The sequence below is a fragment of the Coturnix japonica genome, chromosome 8 (genome assembly GCF_001577835.2).
Source record: "Coturnix japonica isolate 7356 chromosome 8, Coturnix japonica 2.1, whole genome shotgun sequence".
In the NCBI taxonomy this organism is placed as follows: Eukaryota; Metazoa; Chordata; class Aves; order Galliformes; family Phasianidae; genus Coturnix; species Coturnix japonica.
This window is the reverse complement of record NC_029523.1, coordinates 1035984-1056074: the sequence shown is the minus strand read 5'-3', so window position 1 is coordinate 1056074 and position 20091 is coordinate 1035984. Positions and strand designations below refer to the sequence as shown.

At 38.1% G+C, this 20091-nt stretch overlaps 1 protein-coding gene across 4 annotated transcripts in view; it reads left to right on the top strand.

The window, feature by feature from the left end:
- VAV3 (vav guanine nucleotide exchange factor 3) overlaps positions 1 to 20091 on the top strand; it is a 149567-nt gene that overhangs the window by 24825 nt on the left and 104651 nt on the right. For all 4 annotated transcript variants that reach the window (XM_015869510.2, XM_015869511.2, XM_015869512.2 and 1 more), the window contains exon 2: positions 3231 to 3347. In XM_015869510.2, coding sequence (XP_015724996.1) covers positions 3231 to 3347 — 117 coding nt within the window. The remainder of the gene's footprint in view (positions 1 to 3230; positions 3348 to 20091) is intronic.

The following is a 20091-nucleotide window of genomic DNA, read 5'->3' as shown; positions in this document are numbered from 1 at the left end:
GAGCAATCACACTCGTCTGCATGTTTTCAGGGTGCTGGCTATCCCTAGAAGATGGTGATTTTTGAAGTCTAGCTGGGTGCTGAGCATGCTCTCCTCTCTTGATTTTCATGGAGAAAAGCCAGACAGGAGGTTTAATTTTCACTAGTGTAATTGTTTTAGGATTGTGTGTTCCATTATCCTGCTGCTTATTATTTTTATCTACAATTCCAGACTGCGGTGTCCTAAAGAGTATGTCTCAAAATAATGAGGACAAACCAGTTCTTGTACTGAAAGACAGTGGTTCCTGTGAAGGAGAGCTTCAGAGCTCAGTCCAAATGGGAGACATTTGGTTCTTGTTGCACCTGTACAAAAACTGCTCCTCATATCTTTGATCTCCTGTGGTGTACCAAAGAATAATGCTGCTTTTTTTGTTTCCCAAAAAGAAACAAAAGAAAACAAACAAACATAGTGAGTTTCCAAACATCTTCAAAATCATTCTTGTTTCTGAGAGACTGACTGCAGGCTCATGCTGCCTTCTCTTTATTGCTGGCAAGGAGGGTTGTCTTTCAGAGAACTTCCTTGGATTTAGGTGTATTCTCTTTCTTAATTTTGAGGTTTCTTCTACTAATTTGCAATACAGTAACCACAGTGATTAAAATCATTGTTTTCAGTGAGAAGACTGTTGTTTTGGATGATCGCAATGTAATGCTTTTGAAATCTTTCTGAAAGTTATCTGGTTAGTGCAGTAGACTTGTAGAAAATATACGCAGTGGCTAGCTAGTTCTTCATAAAGTTTTCTTACTCTTGCTCTCTTTTGAAAACGGTGTACATGTAATATAAACAGATTTTGGTTTTAGTAGTCTGAGTTACATACAGGTAGCTACTGTGGTTAACTTAATGGTTTAGAAATAAGCCTTTCATTTTCAGTTTTGCAAGAGAAAATTGGTTACTGAATCATTAGATGCCTTGCTAAACTCATTAGGCTTCCTGTGAACTGGCAGGGGTTAGTCTGTATTGTCTGGAGGCCTGTTCTGTTAAAGGCACCATTTGGCACTCTGTAATTGATGATGTGGTCCAGTCCCAAGTGTGGGTAGGTTTGAGTAACGCTTAGTGCGTGGTTTCTGGATCGTACAAGGCATGTTATATCACTGCAGCATTGTCTTACGGTTATTGAATATTGAATTATAATCACATCGTGCCTGTTTTGCATATGATGTATGTTAAGTGCACTTTGACACTTAATGAGTGAGTATTGAAAAACAAACATGACCCCTGAATAGTTTGAGGTAGGGAGTGGGGATAAGAATCCTCTTGGGTTTCTGTTAGAACGTGCATAATAACTACGTTTCTTACTTGAAGTGCAAACCTTTTAACATATTTCTAAAAACAGAGGGCTAGGGAATCTTAGTTTCACAAAATTCCCCTTGAACTTGAAATGACTGATTTGTAATTTTGGACTAAATAATGCCATCTTTACCTTTTATTCTAAGAGACCTCTGCTAGGAAGACTTGGAGAAGTTTTGCAGAATGGAAAGAACGTTTTGTTTGTGTGTGCCTGCTGGTGTGCAAGCAGTTTTTAGCTACATTAAAAAAACAAGTGCAACTTATGGAAATACTTGAGGCAAATCTAGGCCAGCTTTCAGGTCTGTGACAGCTCCTGTCTCCCCCTTAACTTCTGGTTCTCTTTCTAAAGGTAAGCAAATTAATGCACCTGTGAGCTTTCTTTCCATGAGAGTTCATCATCCCTAATCTAAACTTAGCACGTTGTAGAGGTAAACTTAGCATGCTGTAGAGGGATAGAAGGGAGGTGTGAGTTTTTCATTGGTGCTTTCTCACAGGGCTAGAGTGGAAGGCATGTGCACAACTTAACTGTTTGCAGGCTCTGTATTCTCAGTAAGTTTGACTTGAAAATTGTAAGTTCTGTGAAATGAGAAACTTGTGGTGTTGACTAAGAAATCTTGGCTCATTGTCTCATGTTTCAGTAGTTGTAACTGCAGGTATGTATGAGCACAGCATGGTCACTGAGCAGCCCTGCTGGCTGTGCAGCTCGATGCAGCCTGATGTAGCTGGAGTATGTGGGACCACGGTGCTGGGTGTTTTGGGAGGCTGGGGGCTGGCTGCTTGCTGCAATACCAGTGTGTCCACCTGCAGACCCTCAGAGTTGGTGTGCATGTTGTCAGTTGCAGCTCAGAGCTCATCACAGGCACCTTGCTGGGAGCTCCTGTGATGGCTTCAGTGGCACTTGGCAGTGAGATTGTGGGCTCCTGCTGTGTGTTGTTGCCCACAACCATTGGAGTTGTGTGCTCTAGACTTCTTCTTCTGTTGAATTTTTGCTTCTAGTCAGCCTGATCTACCAGATGTGATGCTTTTTCCTCTGTCTGTCTGGTTAGCTCTAAGATATGAAGTGAGGAACCCTGGGAACTCAGTTGTAATATTCTCTATAGGTTAATATATGTAATATATATGTATACATATATATGTAATATGCTCTATAGGTTATGATAAAATGCATGTGAAGAGCATATTTGGGATATTGCTGCTTGTAAATACTGTATTTGGTTTAGTACTGAATTGTATAATGGATTTTAACAATCTGTGCTGAAATCTTTATGGAGGTAACATTCCATATAGGAGGACAAGGAAGAAAATAGCCTTTGAATTCTGTACAGAAATCAGGGTGGTTTAAGGTTATTAAATTTCCTGTAGATAAGTGGAAGGGTAATTTTTCACATGTCATTTTCATCCCCTCCTGTGAATGGTGAATATATATTCATAATGTCTTTAATGTCTGACCATTAGACTTTCAAACCTGGATTTTATCTTAACACAAGAAGTAGTTTATGTACTTGCAGAACAACTTCAACTTTTTCATATTAATGTGATTTTACTAAGGTAGTTCATTTCAAAAATTGAAAGTTCTCTTTATGTTCTGTGGCTTGCTTTCTATATAGGACTGGAAAATAAGTGTATTTAGGCTAATTTTATATCCAGTAGCTTATTATAATTCTTGTTTACATGATTAAAACTGTTTCTATTCACAAAATGTTTCTACACAGAGCTGTGTTATTGCTTCTGAGACTGCAGGGAATGTTTATAGCTGAATTAGAACCAGAAGAAGGTCATGGCACAATGGAAGTGCTGACTTGAAATGATTGCATCTGCAAATTTTGTTAAGTATTTGTGATCAAAGCGCTGGTGTACAGGTTGCTGATTGACATGCTTTATGCTTAGCATTTTTTTCTTTTCCCTAGTTCCTTTGCTTGAAGAACATAAGGACTTTTCTTTCGGCATGTTGTGAAATATTTGGGATGAAGAAAAGTGAACTTTTTGAAGCATTTGATTTGTTTGATGTGAGAGACTTTGGAAAGGTAAGGATCTTTTAGCCGTTGTATTGTGACTAACACTCATGTTCTGCTGCTTAAGGATAAAAGACTTCCTTTGTATGTGTGGCATAGAAGTTGTAACCAATGGATGGGCTGCCATTAGGAAAAAAGAAAAGGAAGATTAGGAAAACAGGAAAATGGAATTGGATGTTCTAATAAGTAGTGGAGGAAAACTGCTGGTAGGAAAACTGAAGATGCGAAAGGGGACGAGTGAAGTTACAAACTGTATTTGAAAGATGATGAGTTAAAATGTACAGGAAACAGGCAGAGGTGGCAGAATAAGAGCAGGTACTGTGTGGTGACTTAAACAATTTTTGACTTAAACAAAATCAACAAAAACAACCAAGACCTAATCCAATGACAGTTTGGAATTAGAAGGTCTGGGTGTTTTCATTCTATGACCATGCGATGTCCAGCATGTTTCTTTCTTCTCAACTGCTTGAAATTCTTTCACTTATCTTCCTGTGTCAATTTATTACCAATCAGTTTTCAAGCTGTTTTTTTTTTTTTTTTTTTTGTAACCACTGTAAAGCTGAGATACAGCTACATTTGGTTTACATGACTATTCTAATTTGCACAGCCTGAAATACATTCTTCTTTAAACCTATCACTAGTTATTCTAAATATAAAAGCTTTTTCCAGTGTATTGTTCATAGCCTCCCACGTATCTGTTTGATCCGTCATTGCCAGCATAACTTTAGTTCAACTTCGGTTTCTGCTTTTGAGTCATAGGGTATCATTACCCTATTTCCATAGAAAATGAAGTAGCAGAAGAAACAGCTGTTTATTCAAATTTACTTTAAAAAAAGAAATAATGTTTAAAATAAAGAGCCCATACTTTAATTAGCTAACAGTTATGTAAGTAGACATGGAGGTAACAATAACGTAAGAGTTCAGTCATGATTCAGGTCTAAGAAGTGACTGTGTGTTTGAAAAGCTTCAGTTAAGACTATTGACCAAAATATCCTTGTTTTTACTGAATCTTCTGTCAAGTCCTTAAGTCTTTTGCTAAGTAACAGTAAAAAAGGAAAAGAGAGAAATCAGGTAAATGCACTTGTTTCTTAGTGATAATGAGTGTGTTTTGTCCTCTTAAATGATATTTAAGGGGAAGCATTTGCTAAAATGCAGTCTACTTGCAAATTTAGTATATAACATATCTTAAAGATTGAAATTCCTCTGCTTCTTGCACAATTGAAAGGAAAACCAATTACTGTGTTTTATTTGTATTTGTACGCTATCAGTGTCTTTATTAAGGTATTTAGACATTCAGATATCCTTAATATTTACATCAAATCTTTGAAATGTAACTTCTAATTCATTACTGAGATTTTTCATACTTCTCACCACATGAACATAACTGGTCTTTTTTTAAAAAACAGCCTGATTGTGAAGAAATACTTTGTGATGCAAATTATTACTGTATAATTGCATACAAGTAAACAAGTTCTGAATTAAGGCTGAATTTAGCCTAGCACAAATATTTTTGACACTCTTGTACTGTATTTTTAACAGAGTTTATTTGAACCTATCAGTCTTCCATCCAATATTTTTGTTGTTTTACTTACCTTCCCAGAGTGTAGTTAGATCCATTAAAATCTATAAAATTAGACTTGTGGCTTTTATACTAATGTTGGCACACTGTCATACAATAGACCTCATATTCCTGGTACTGTTTAGTGGCTACTGTCACCAGTGTTACCGGGTGAAAATGCTGTGACAAATGTGAAAGAAACCAGTGTGTGGGACTCTTTAATGAAATTACATGTGCAATAACAACTGCTTGTAGGGGTGGAGATTGATTTTTGACAAACCCAAACAATCCTTGTAAGTACTGTGCTGGGCATGCTCCTAGGTGCGAAATGTTGCTGTTTTTATGCTGTTGCTCTTGCATGCTTGTATGTATGAAAGCTTGCTGTGCAATTGGAGGTGGTGGTGTGTTATGCTTAAGTATGCTGGTCTTTAGTTATGCTAGCTTCTGCAAATGAGTATGTAGGCAGCTTCCTGACAGATTAAAACATGTAGTTAGCATTATGCTCTGTTATTTCTATGGTTTAAAAGAGTCAAGTTTGCACAATTAGCTTGAGAATATTTGTGAAGTGTCATGGGGTTTCATATGATAAAGTACCTGTTACTTTGGAAATTCTGACTATTATTACCAGCAATGGGAATAAGAAAACTTTTGTTTTTCTGCCCGGTTTTTCATTTTTAACTTTTGTATGAATTATTGATTATTTCTGTGTATAACCATGCAAACATAGTCTTAAATCTCCAGCCTTCCTGAACTGAAGTTACAGACATGCAAAAGGCCAATAAAGCAGCACCCAACATTTTTCCTCTGCTACAGCCTGGTCATTTTACTGTTTCTGAATATAATTCTTTAAACTTTTCTCCCTCATGTGTAAAATCTGGATGATTATGAGCACTAACATAATATGGCTTAGAAATCCTCTCAGATGCATGTTTTCAGACTGTTGACTGAATGGGTGATGGGATGCGTACACGCGATTTCCACAACCTTTGAAACATTTGAATCTCCTGTAGGCCAGACTGTAGCTGAGTTGTCAGAAATTGGCAAGTAATTACCAGTGCTGAGATGTAAATGACCTGTTGATGATGTGACCCTTTCAGCCTTACACACCTGGTACTTAAAAGGAAAAAAAATAAGGAATTTATTAAAAAAAAAAGAAACACCTGAATTTATTGTCTTATGATAAAATATTCTGCTTTAACATATTTCAGTGACCAAATAAGTACAGTAATGAAGACAACAGGAAAAATGTGTCAACTGTAATTGAGTGATATGCTTTCAAGGAAATAATCTGGAATGGAAAAAAAAAATACGATAGACTTGGTGATAAATACTATCTTGTTTCAATATATATGTGTGTATATACACATTCTTTTTGAAGCACAGCTTTGTGTCATGGTAGTAGTAGCTGTATGTTGTCTATATAGACATACACCATTTATCGACCTTAGATAATACCGGTTAGAAAATATTTGATGATAATGGTGAAACTTGAGTTTAAAGCTAGGGGTAAACAGGCTGGAGCTTTCACGTATTGCATCAAAACATATAGAAATTTGTGGTGAACTTCGTGCTCTGCTTTGGAGACACTCTGATCTCTGTGATTAAAGAAGGGTATTTGCAGTTATTTCTATAGATAGTAGGGTGGAAGCTGGAGCACCAGCGTGTAGAAAGCAGGCAACCCCTTGAGTATGTTATCAGTGTGTAAGCGTTGTATGACTGTTAATATCAGCTGTTACACAATGAGGGTTTTCTTCTCTTTTAGACACAAAAGCACAGATTTTTTGTTTTTTAGACTGACTGTAAAAGAGAAGGGATATGTTGCACAGAAACAGGAAGGTCCTTAAACTATGCTTTCTAGCTGTAAAACCCCTGTTTTTCCCTACTGTCTGCAGTACTCACCCATTCCCACTCAGTCACCTTTCCTTCAGTAAATTTCATGGTTGCCTTGTTCAGTTCCTTACAGAGCATGAAATGCCCTCCCACGCATGCGGGGTGCCAGACAGTGTTTTCATTGCAAATTCCATGCTGGAGAGTCATTTTTCACTAGCACAACTTTGTCAGGTTCTTCCTTTCTACCTGTGTGCCAGAATCAACAAGTAGTGTTGATGCTTGTTCTGTCAGCTCTGGACCCTGCACGCTCCTGCTGCAGTGCCTGTGGTGTTCCATATGCCACAACAAATTGCTGCTATCCCTGTTCTCTGAAGGAGTTTCAAACTCCTGCGTGGCAGAAATGGGAACTGGGATTAGATCCAGCTCCTGTTGATGTCAACAGGCATTCGCTGGCCTCAGGAGGAGTATTAGAGGACTTGTGGAGAAAATGCTGTCCAGATATTGTCAGGATAAGAGCTTTGTTTGCTGTGCTTTTAAGTATTGTCAGCAGTAACTGAGCATAGTGTTTTTTATGATTCAACTCATCTAATATGAACATGCTTTTATTTTTGAACTCTGGCAGTAAGAAACAAATAGACTTACTTTCAAAATAGGTTACATAATAGCAGAACCTTGCAATAGGTATCTAGAAATAATCTACAATATTATGATTTAAGCAAAAAAAAAAAAAAAAAAAGCCAGGACAATCAGATATCAATGAATACTCATCAAATAAGTACCTAATTTCTGAAATACACTTTTAAAAAGCGTTTAAGATAGCATCTGATGTGGCCAACTCTACACTGATGCTTAGAAAGCTTGTTTATGTAAAAGAAAGGAATTGCTGTGAAATTATGGAATGCAAATGCTAAGGTCATGCAGTGTGTGATGGTTTTAGTTGCTCTGTTAGTGCAAAGGAAATCTGGGCAATGATGAAGCAGAAAGTCATGCTGAATTTCAGGACCCTGGTGTGTTAGTATTCCCTCAGGTCTAGCAGATTCCAGGAAGATGAGGCAGATGTGCTTGAGTTGCGCACACCAAAATCAACACAACAAAGAGCAATAGTTGTTATGACAACTTAAATACCTTTCCAGAAAGAGAGAAGAGGAGAAACAGTTATGAAATCTTCAATGAACAAAAATATTTGTGATTAACTCCAGTTGTTTCACATTTTATTAACCCTATTAGTCATAATAAAACTGCAAAATGTTAGGGAATATGTCAAGATGGGATATTTTGATAAAGATAATAAAACCTACAGTAGGAAATGGGAAATGAATGGATGAAAACAACACAGTCACTCAGAATCTGAGTTGTGTATGTTTACTCTCTGAGTTCTTAATGATTGAATGAAAAAAAACAAAAACAAAAAAACTCAGGGTGTGCTCAATAAACCAGCTCTACAATTGCTACATTTTAATGCTGTCAAGTGCTCCAGTGACATGAACTGATTTGGGATGAATAGTACTTGATGAAGTTCTTCAAGGCATACTTGGGAGTGAATGAAGAAAGAACAAGGCATAGTCATACTTGTCTGTAAGTATAGCAGAATACATGGAAAAGTGGAGAACTCTGTGTATAAGCTGTTCTGTGCTGTATCATATTTGTACTTTTCTAAGAGAATCCCTCTCCTGTTTTGGCCCAGATTCTCCTACTTGCTGCCTGAGCTCTCTACTTGTTATTCTCGCTGCTCTGGGATTTTGAGATTTAAAGGACATGAAGATAAATTTATGTCTCTAGGAACAGATACAATAGGGTTATTGCAGTTACCTGTGACTGCTGATCATTTTGATAAATCCAGTTAACCCATGAAATGGGCTTGACATGAGCCTACAGAGCCTGTTGCAAATATGTTCAGATTTCAGGTTCTGAATGGAAGTTGAAGTTGCCAATGAACATGAGAAGACTTGGGCCATGTCTTTGGGTTAATGTGCTTCTACTTTCATCAGAGGTGCAAATTTTAAGTACTGAAGTTAGAACCTGAAGTAGAGCACAGTTTCAGACCTACGTGATTTGCCATTTTTACTCCCTTAATGACTCTTGGTGTCCTCTGAGCAGGGGATGTTTACTTTCAGTTGATACGTGTCATGTCTACTTTTAGGTATTACTTCCATGTCAAAATTTCTATATGATATATATATATATATATATATATATATATATATATATACACACACACACTATATATTGAAGGTAAACATTGGATGTCTTCATTTTTAAAACTTGAATACTCTATTCATTCTTTTTCTATTTTGGAAGTGATGAAAAGGAGAGAGAGCTGGATGTCACTGTATGGTCTACGCTCTGGGGAGGTCTGTCACACATACGCATTTTATTTGCCTATCCAGAAAGTAGGTTAACCTAGTGCAGTCATTTATTTTCAAGTTTTCCAGTTAATTCCCTACAACCTCTGCAAGGAAGTGGTAACCATTAATGTTTCACCATTAACAGTTATTGCTACCAAAGCTACCTGTTTTTTTTTTTTTTTCTATTTTAATTTAATTTACTTCATGACAGTCTGCTGGGCTTTACGTTGACTTCAAGGCTTGTTTTCAGAGTGGGTTTGGTGTTTTTTTTTTGGTTTTTTTTTTTTTTTGTTTTGTTTAGGATGCTTTCAGTTTGAGATCTAAGTCTGTGTTCACTTGTATGCTAATTTTTCCGTAACGGTATGTTCTGGCATAACCTTTATTAGATTATGAGACAAGGCTTGTACATCAAATTCAGGCTTTACTTTGTCTCAGAGTTTGCATTAATATTTCTAGGGGGAGAACTTTAAGTGGTTTATAGTATACTTTCTGTCTGCTTGTAATACTCATATTAAAATCAATGTGTAATTGAACCATGAGGACTGAAGTAGAGTCTACTTACACACTTGGCTGCTCTTGTAGCTGAAGAAGCAAACTGCTGTTACTATTAGATCATGGTATAAGATGAAGTGACTGAACAATTTTGGTTGTGGAGTCTGAATATTAACAGGTCAAGGACAATCTGTAGACCTGCCCCTGGTTATTAGTTAAAAAAGAACAGCAGGCTGTATGACATGCTTCAGTGTTGACATACTCTTTACACGCTCATCAAACATGTTATCTGTTATTCTTGTTGAAAAACACGTGTTCCACCACATTTCTTTTGATTTAAGGAATGTCTATTCATGATTTGCTTGCTTATGCTATGTTTACTGTAACGGCGTTCATTCAGCTCTGTAAATTATGGGTTAGCTCTTCTTACAGTCCCTCTTGGTTTTATTTTTCTTTTCTACCTCTTTTTCTTGTAGTACTGTTATCTAGCTTCAGAGCCCCTTTGATGCAGTTTGTATCTACTTGTTTTCCTAAGACTTCAATGAAGGCTATAGTGGAGAATCTGAGAAAGCTTTACATATTTCTCTTGAAATGCGTTTTATAGGACGGTGTTAAAAAGAAAATAGTAGAATGCTTATTCAAAAGTAGTAATAAATTGGACACCTTCTTTAAGATGTAGGTAGGATTTATGTAAGAAAAGAATCAGTTTCTAACCATTGTATCCTTGAGGAGTTTTGATTACAACGTTTATCTTAATTATTCAGATACCGGTAAACTGTTCTTTCTAATGCACAGTTCCCCTGTGCCTAGTCTTTTGTCAGGGCAAGACTGAAGTGCAGCACTTTGCATTCCCCAGAGCATCTTCTGCACTAGTATCTGCTTTTCATATTGTTTCCTACAGCTTATTCTGAATCACAGCTGTATCTTGCCTAAAAGTCTAAGGCTGAGGGGAAGAAACAGAAACAAAAATGACATTCAGGAGTGAGCAGCTTGAAATAATTATTAGTCCCTGTACTGCTTACCAAAATGTCTTTGTTGTATGCATTAATGATGATGATCCCTTTTCAGTTAACCTGATATGCTTGTCTCTGCATGGTTTTAAAATAATGAAACAGCTGCTTTTCTTTGCTCTGCTCCGATATATTAAAAAAAAGTTAGTGAAAATGTTAAATTTGTTTGTTCTCCTGTTTTTCCTTGGGATAATTTTGAAGTACCTAAACTTTCCTTTTAGTCAAAGAAAAATGTCAGCATCAGTCTTGATTCCTACCTCAGAGGCTGAAATGTTAAGGCAGAGGGAAACAGTGGCTTCAGCCCTCAGTTGTACTGTGCAGGGTTTCCTGTGCAGAGTTAGTCAAGAAAGTGCAACCATTCTCCAGGTATAACTTCAGACCATTGTGGGACCAAACCTGGGGACAGGTAGTGTACTGTCAGTAGTATGCTGTGTTCATTGTGGAAACTCCTTCTTCCGAGTAGTGCAGAGGAGGGGATGAGCATCTTAACTCTTGATGCAGGTTTTTTTTTGTTTCTACTGTGTAAAAACAGAAGTGAATTTTAGTGGAAAGTTCCAAATAACAGCATATTTTCAAAAAGGGTTGTTTTTCTATATTATAAATTCTGCATTTGTACAGTCTATAGGATGCTGTGCTAGTCTCATTGGTTGTAGTTTGAGTTACTGCTTTTTCGGCCCATTTTCAATAGAAGGTGAAACCTATAATGAATGATTTGCAGCAACAAACGTCATTTGAGTATTTCATAAATTGAAAATAGGCATTAAATTAGTGGGAAGTGTTTGCAGTGTGTGTTAGAGAGCTTTCAGTCTGTTGGCAGCAGGGTTAGAGGTGTTTGATAGTGAACTGTGTTCTGCTGGTTTTCATTCTGACACACATTGTGGTGAATAAATGTCACTGGAGTGTATATTAATGTATTTATGAATTTAAGCTTCTATTTACTTGGTCATAAAGACTACCTAGCTATGAAAACTGATGTGTCTTTCTGCGCCAACATGAGGTTTATTTAGGGAGAGGGCTTTTTGTTTTGGTCAAATCACCTCCTAGCAGAAGCATAAAGCAAACTTGCCTGCTGCTGTAGAATTAGGTATGCCTGGTACTATCTTTCTCTGATTGTCAAATCATGATGAGAAGGGAATGTGTCGTTCTTGCAGAAGCTGGTAGAGTTCTACAAAGAAAATGTTTCAAAAGGGTGGTCGATTTCTGGAGCAGAGAAAATGACTGATGCAAATCAGCCCATGTAACTCAGTAAGATGCTTGCTTTGCTCAGTCCTAAAGCAAAAAGAGGTTCCTAAAGCACAGTGGCTGGAAGGAAGTAGAAGGAAAATCATTTGATGTGAGCCCCTTGTCAGTTGAAGGTGCTGAGTGCTCAGGAACAGCCTGGAGCCTATGGCTGTAGGCTTCTTCCTGTGACTGCTCCTTGTTCAGCACCAGCTCAAAAACCAATCCTTTTGCTACCCTCCTCTGCTCTGCACCCAGAGCCTCAGTCCTGGTTCTGCCAGCACCTGCCTAAGTAGAAGGCTTGGCGTGTGGGACAGGGATATGTTTTTCTGCTGAGGCATCACTCGTGGTGCTGTGGGACTGTCAGGATTGTTTCCATGGACACCAGAGGTTTATCTACCAGACTGTGTGACCTGGAGCTGCAGTGCTCTGTGTCATGGCACGGTGCTGCTTTGAGTCATAGCCTTTCAGGTCTTCAATGTTGGTAACCATGTCTTCTGTGAGCACTATAGCTATAAAAAATGAGTGGGAAAGGGGAACCTGTGGAGGGAAGTACAAGAATGAAAGGGAGTGTTTGGTTCTAGGATAGGCAGACTGGGGTGATGGCACCTTGGTGCTGAGGAGAGAAAGCTCTTGGTTCCTATGCCGAAACTGTGTCTGTATTTTCAGATAGAAATGATTGAAGAAAGTAGTTTATATTCCAACATGAATAATGAGATTTGGACTTGTTACACTGAGCAGATTTCTAAACTGAAACACTAATGACTGAAAAATGATGATTTAATTTATGAAATAACCATTCAGTAGTGAAATCAATCAGTGCAAAAAGATTATGAACATATTTGTTGGTTAAGTTCAACCTGTTTACAGTTACAAATTGTGATAGCTGCTAACTGGAAAGTAACAGTACAGAACAAATTAAAGTATTGTTAACGGAAATTAGATTAAATGGTGATACTTCAGCTCTTTCTAATTTCTTCAATCCTGGATTTCCCCTCACTGTGTACAAATTGCTAGCATACATCTTTAGACCTTCCTTAAGAGAGTCTTTGATATGAAGTAGCAACATGGGCTTGTTGTACAGTGTGCTGTGATGCTGAGGTCGCTGACAAAAGCGTATCTGAGTTTTTAAAAGGTGCTATTCCAAGCATATTGCATATGCAACTTTTTACTTTGAAATCAAGTAAAACAAAAGTCCTGATTTAAACTGAGTTTCCTGTGGGTCTGAATATATCTGAAAGCAATATGTAACTGAAAGCTATTTTCTTCAGTTCACTTGTAAGGGGGCACTAGCCAGAATTACGCAGCAGAGCTGGTTGAGGTCTAACTCTCATAAATATATTCTCCAAAATTCTACTTCATGGTTAATTTAAGATGCTGAAAGATTCAAAGTGCTTTTAAATTAGAACTGATTTGAGCCAAAATGCGTCAGTGACATTGTGGAAGTACATGATGTGTTTTTCCTGCAGTAGCTAATTGATGCTTGCTGAGTGTTTTGTTGTACCCCATAATTGAGTTCTTAACCAAAATATGTAAATTACACTTAAGAGAAGATTTACTGCCCATGCCTTTGGGGGAGTGGAGCAAAAAGTGGAATGTAGGCTGCTGCTGGGGTGTGTGGGCTATTCCACAGCTTCCTATTTAGTCTTCTCTGGGGCAAGCTGTTGTCCAAAACTCAGTGTAGTTTCAAGTGCTGAGCAGAGGTGCTGCTGATTTCCCTGTGACTCAGTACCACATTCTGTAGCTCTTTCTTCCCTGGTGCTAGGTAAACAGAGAGGAGTCTTTGTGTAACTGATATTTAGTACTTTCATGTAATACTGCAAATTACAGTACCCACTGTGTTCAGCTGTGCTTGCCAGCACATGTGCTGTAAAATTTTGAGCTGAGACTTAATGGAAGACATACCCTGGTATATATTGAGCTGATGCTTAAAGCTGTGTTGGAAGGAGGGCCATTCCCTCCAGATGTTGGTCAGGGGTGTGAAATGCCTGCTCCCTGAGGTGCCTAGAAGGGGTGGGGTCTCAGCATGCAGGGGGAGCAGGGCTCAGGCTGTGAGGGATCCCTGCTGGAGAAAGCAGAGAGAAAAGGGCAACTGCTTTCTCCAGTACTGATTCAGAACTGTTCTTTGTTGCTTGTGCCTCAGCAGCTGGGAATGGATTTCTCCAGGGTTCCTTGAGGTGCAGCATGGTTGTGTCCCCCTGTGGCTGATGGTGGCTGATGTGCACCTTTGGTGCTGCTCTGATGCTAGGTAAAGCTATGGGTAGGTGTAATAGCTGACACCTCTCACATCATAACTCTCGAAGATTAGTTGAGTAAATCATGGCACTGGGAAAGGGAATAATACCAAACTTGTGGCAGTCGCAGTCAGAAGAATTGGCTGTATTTACTGTCTAAATAGTGTTGCTATCAAGGACCTGATAAGTGGTTGTAGCTTGAGTCGTGTAGTGATCTTTTCAATGAACTCTTGCCTGCAAAAGCTTTTTCTTCAAAAGAAGTGGAATAAGGAGTTAGACCTACTTGTTTAATATGTGAATATCTTATCCTTAAGTTTTCCTTGAAATTTGTTTTCTTAGAAAAGTAATAAGAAATTTTATGACTGTTGGGACCAAATGGCCAGCCGTGCAAAGGAAAAGCTGTACGTGTTCTGCTTAAGAGCATTTTCCTGCATTTAAGATATTTGACTGTTGTGGCTTCTCCTGATTTTTAAATAATCACTTGATCACCACTGGTTTATTCTAACAGTCCAGTGTACACAAATAACTTTTGAGAATAAAGCCCTTGCCCTCTCTTAATACTTGTTCTGGTACACTGAAGGCTGTTGAGTGAGATGATTTTGAGTTTATTTTTGTTGTGCTTTGTTTGTTTGTTTTTTCTTGGGGAAGTGCTCAATTAGATTCCATTAGATTCCTTCAGCTACCTGAAAAAAGCTTAAGCAGCTTGAGCACCCGATTCAGTGGATGGACATGGACGGTCTTTTCCATCTCTAAGAAACAGTGAGTCTCAGAGATTAGCTTCATTGCAAGTCTGAAAGGATTAGTTTGGTAAAGCTGATGAAAGTTTTTAAACCACCTCATTAGTAATGCTGTCATACAATTTTTTTAAGTGTTGATGTCTCTGTATGTATGCTAACTTGGAGGTGCTATACAAACTACATGCCGCTATACAAACTACCCTTAATTGCATGTTTTCTGGTAGAAAATGTTTCAAGCATGATTATAACAAAAACTGGATTTCACTGACCAAGTTGGTATAAACTTGCTTTCAACTAAATAGATTAAATGTTTTATATTTCTATTATTATTTGTATTAGTATTGTGTTTAGTATTTCAGTAATATTTTGAATGGATGTAGAGCTAATAATGAGTGTTGTGCTCTGAACTGCTCTTCCTTGGATACTGTTTTGCCTTCTGAGAGTATAGAGTAGCTTCATTTTTGTCACAGTGAAATTCAGATGCTTTTTGTCTATGGTGTAACTGTAGTATTCCTGATTTCATTTCCCTCCCCACCCCCAAGTGTCAGATAAAAGACAAGATGTTAGAAGTTGCTGTTATATTTGGGATTAGATGATATCACCCAAAACTCAGTGAAAGACCTCAAATTCAAAACACATACCATGCATTTTGATGAGATAAATATTGCAAAATATTTCACATTTACATTTTGTTTTTTTTTAATGGAGATTTGCCACCCACATGTGGGTGGCATAAATACAGAATCTGTAGAAGCCACAACCAGACTGATTTTAATGCATACAAAGGCAAGATTTATTAATTAGATTAGCCAGCAGTTCATCAGTGCAAGCATAATGATGCTGGTGCCAAGTTAGTGGGAGTGCATGAGAACCTTTCTATTCAAATCACAGAACATCTGTAGATTTCTTTATGCCTGTTTCAGCTGTGGAAGTCTTTCTTTCTTCAGAGTAGTTCACCTGTGCCTGTAGGAGTTTCCTAAACACTAGAAAAAGGTGCCACTTAAATAGTTTACGTGAGCAAAGCAGTAATTGTACCCTCCTGTCCCCACTGTGGTGTTGGTTCAGAACTATGGGATGTGAACAGGAGAAACTGTTTTGTTACTCTTCTTTTTATAGCTTTGTGGTAGGTTAGTTAGGATGAGTTGGTTTTGAAGTCCTACCAGCTGTTTTACCTGTCCATACTCAAGTGAGGAGAGATGAGGGATATATTAAGGTGAGGGCAGCAGAGTACAGAAAACCTTTTCTGAGGACTCGCTGCTGAGATCAGCAAAGCCACCCGTTTCCTTCTTTTGTGCCTGGCTCTTGGCACTGTCTCATTCTGTCCTTGCTCCAGCCTTGTCCATTATGAGCTCAACCTGCGTCACTGTTTCAACTCTCATCACATAATTTAAGTTTGTTTTCCCTTTTTAGTTACTGTTAGCTCTTCATCACTGCCATGTCTCATTCACTGCTTCATGCTTAGCCCCTCTCATCTCTTTGCTTTGAAGGCTGCTGTATGTCCTTCCTTCTCAAGTGGTTTTTGGGCCTCCTCTGTTTTTGCATTTCAGGTTAGTTTCCCCAGTCTTGTTTTGTGTCTTACTTTTGACCAGGAGACTGGTCCTGTTGTTCTTGTGCTTATTTAAATATTCCTTCAGAATTTTCTGCCTACCTGATAAGTACTCGCTACATGCAAGAGAAAAATTAGAACTAGTTTGGAAATCCTGCACTTCAGCTTCCTTTGTTCCTGTATGTCTGTTAGAATTTGAATATCATGCCATCTTTTATCATTTCAGTCATATAAGAGGGAATTTTGAAGTGTGGTTTTGTTTGCTTCCTCTTGCATCTGATTGGGAGTATATTTTATATTTTGAATGGCACAGGAAACTAAGGGCATCAGTCTATGTTGTCTGGCACTAGCAAACCTCTGAAAAGGAAAGAATTATTAGCACTGATGGGTTGATAAAATTTTATTTCCTCTGTCTCAAATGGAGAAAAAAAACCAGCCAAACTCAAAGTAGCAGAGAAGTAACTTAAATATTTGTGGCCAAGAAATTGTTCAATAAAATAATAGTATGAATTTAAAATTCTCATGCAGTAAAATATTCTTTGCCTTCTGCAAATATGAAACTTAGGTGGCATGAAGTCCTGCCACAAGACTGCTGTGGTGGTGCAAGTCATTTGAATTCAGGCATTGCAAGCAGAAGGCTGCAGCTGAGCTGCTCAGTTATAATGTTATGGAGCACAAAGGGCCCAGGCTCTACTCAATCATGCTGCAGTGAATTTGCTCTTCCCAGCAGCTCCTGCCCATGCAGGCTGCCAGTCTGTGTGTGGCTCTTCCTGCCGCTCTCCTCAGGAAAGTACTGGGATAGTGCAGGGAGACTGGAGGTAGATGTGAGGGTGTTATTGAATTTGTGTGCCTGCAGCAATGGACTAGTGTCTGCTTAGTACATGGTGTGTTTAAGCTTATGATAATTTTTTGTGTAGAAGCTGATTTGGTTAACTTTTAAGTGGATGCTGGTGCCTTGATTTCTCTTTTATAATTGAAGCGCCTGTGTCCAGTCATATAGCCAGGTGCTGGGAGTCTCCAACTCTTACCTCTGAGGTGGCTGGAAAAACATGGAGGCAGGCCAACTGGGAATAGTTTGGTTGTTTCTGGTTATGGCTAAGAGAGGAGGTGTATCCTATTTAGGGGAGTGAGTAAGAATTAGTAAACTTTCTTTCTCCTTAAATGTATTTTTCTTATGGTCATGAAAGGTGCTTTATATTATTGCTTGGACAAAACAGTGTAAAACAGTTACTCAGTTTCTGAGTGGTTTCCTCAAAATGGTATGTGATGGTGAATTCTGGAGCTGATATAGAGAAAGCAGGTATTCCCACAGATGTGAGAGATGAGCTTTCACAGTGTTTCAGTAATGTAAACTTGTGTCAGTTGATCTGCTTTCTATGCTAAATAAGATGATTGGTTTTGAAATGCTTTCCCTAAATTAAAAGAAAAAAAAAACAACCCACCTTATCAATGATAGATAGCAAATACATGAAGCTACTCATCTTACAATACTAATACTAGGTCTTGCTCTGCTACTTGCATGCATGTTGAAAATAACTTGACACAGTCAGTTTGGCTGTTCCAATAGATGCTATCAAGCTATCTTGTTTTTCTTCCTGATGCATTTTTGCAAGCACAGACCTCTGGCTATACAGGGAAGTCTGTTTTGTAATGGTAGGTAGGATGTTAGAAGCTAAGTCAGCATTTTCCAAGTGTTGCGAGTTGGTACAGTTGTATCAGAGCTGCTTGGCTGGACAAAAAGGATTGGTCTGACAGTGTGCTTCAGTCCTCATGATGGCTTTAAATTGATCCATGTTAGCTGACTTGGCAGAAGAAATGCTTACAGCAAAAATCTTACTGTGAAGTCTAAGGAACCTTGAACTGGGCAGTGAGTCCCTTCAGCAGCCCTTCCTTCTCTTGCCTGCTCTGTGTCAGCTTTACTAGTCGAAGGTTGCCATGAAAAGTCTCACTGGGACTGCTGCAGGCAGTGAGAAATGTGAGCGTCTTGGCAATCTAAATCCACTGATAGATTGCACTTAAGTTGCAGTAGCCTGGCCTGTTATGTTTGTAATACTGAATGCTGTCTGAGAAGTAGCTTCAGCTACAGCAAGAAAGAAACGATGTTAATACAGATGACAAAGATTTGTGGGATAAGCTTGTCTGATGATATTTTTGTTCCTTTGTTTCTTTTTTAGGGAATAAACTACTATTGAGGGAACTGACTTTTTGTTTGCTGTTTATTTCAGTTGCTTTTTAGGTTTGGTTTCAGTTTTCTTATCCTGATTCCTAATTTTTGAGATTAGATTTGTCATTTCAAACTCCATCAGAAGTTGACAACATTGCTTGCTCTAAAATGAGATTTCTCCCTTTTGTCCTTTGCTTTATCCTCCCTCCTTCAGCCTCCTTTCTTGCCTCTTTCTGTTGTTGACATCTCTTATCTTTTCCAGATGGTAGCTCTCTCCAAACCCTTTGATTTCACTGCTGAGGATTACTTTTCACATCTGCCTCAGTTCAATATTGCTGTGTGTCACCATTTGATAATATCTCATCCTTGAAGCTATTATTTTTTGGTATGAATGCAGCAAGAGAACTTCTTTGCTGTTGGAAGTAGCTATGAGCCTTATAATTAGTGCTTGCCAAGTAAAAATGAAATACATTGAAGGACGCAGTTTTATAAGGCATGTTTAGATCAACATAGGATAAAACTACAAGCACTCATACTTAACAGCTTTCTTGAAGTCTTGATATTGACTCTATTTCAGTTACTTTAACATCCACAAGCCAGCATACCTTTTTCTTTCAGATTTTCTATTTGATGTAAAAAAAGCAAACTGAGAAGGGAGAAGCATAACTCAATTTAAATTGCTACTGGACACGGAGTGTAACTTGAAAATGTTGACTTTCAACTTGTGCTTGTAGTTAAGTCTGTAATTTTGTTGATGATGTGAAGTGAAATTTAAGTAACTGATTTATTTTCCTGGGCAGATGACCCATGAGAATCTTATTATTATTATTATTATTTGTTTTCCTGCCAACATTGCCTCTCAATAAGGCTTTTGTACCTATGACAATGCTACTAGTAGAGTATTACTGGTATCATGTAAGTTTTCTTATTGTATGTTAGTCAATCAAGAGCAGGGTGCTTATGCAAGGTTGTTTGATTGCCATGTCTTTTTCCACTTATACTGCACAGGAATGACTTTGTGCATCAACCACAGAAAATATAGTAGCCTTATGTCCATTAAGTGTGGCTGCTTCTGTTGGCTCTTCCTGTCTAAAACAGTTTCAGAATTACTCGTGTTGTGTTATCTGGGTTCGTCTGCTTGTCCTGCAGTTAATTTTGCTTTTGTTCACTCTTAGACTTTTCTGCTGAGAGACTACAGTGTTACTGTGTATATAGTGTTCAGTGTGGACAGTTTGTGTTGGACTGAAATGCCTGATTCATATCAAATATTTCACTGAACTCTTAGGTGCTTGATGCAGGACTGAAATTGACCTTAGATAAAGCTTTATACTCTGTTATAAATCCACGCTGTATTCAATCCCTCTCCCTTTCATGTAACTGCAGGACAGAAACAAGGTCAAAGAGCACAGGATAAGTGGACAGGGACAGAAATCTCCTAAATCAGGAGTGTTACTGAAATCTTGAGATGCATCTTAACATTAAATAAAACTACTTGTTAATTTAATGATAAGTATCTGTGGTTTGCTTTATTTATCGCAGTATCTGCATCTAAGGTGCATAGTATGATTCCTGTTATGTATTTGAAGAGCATAAAAGCATACAGCCAAGTGAAAACTGAAGAA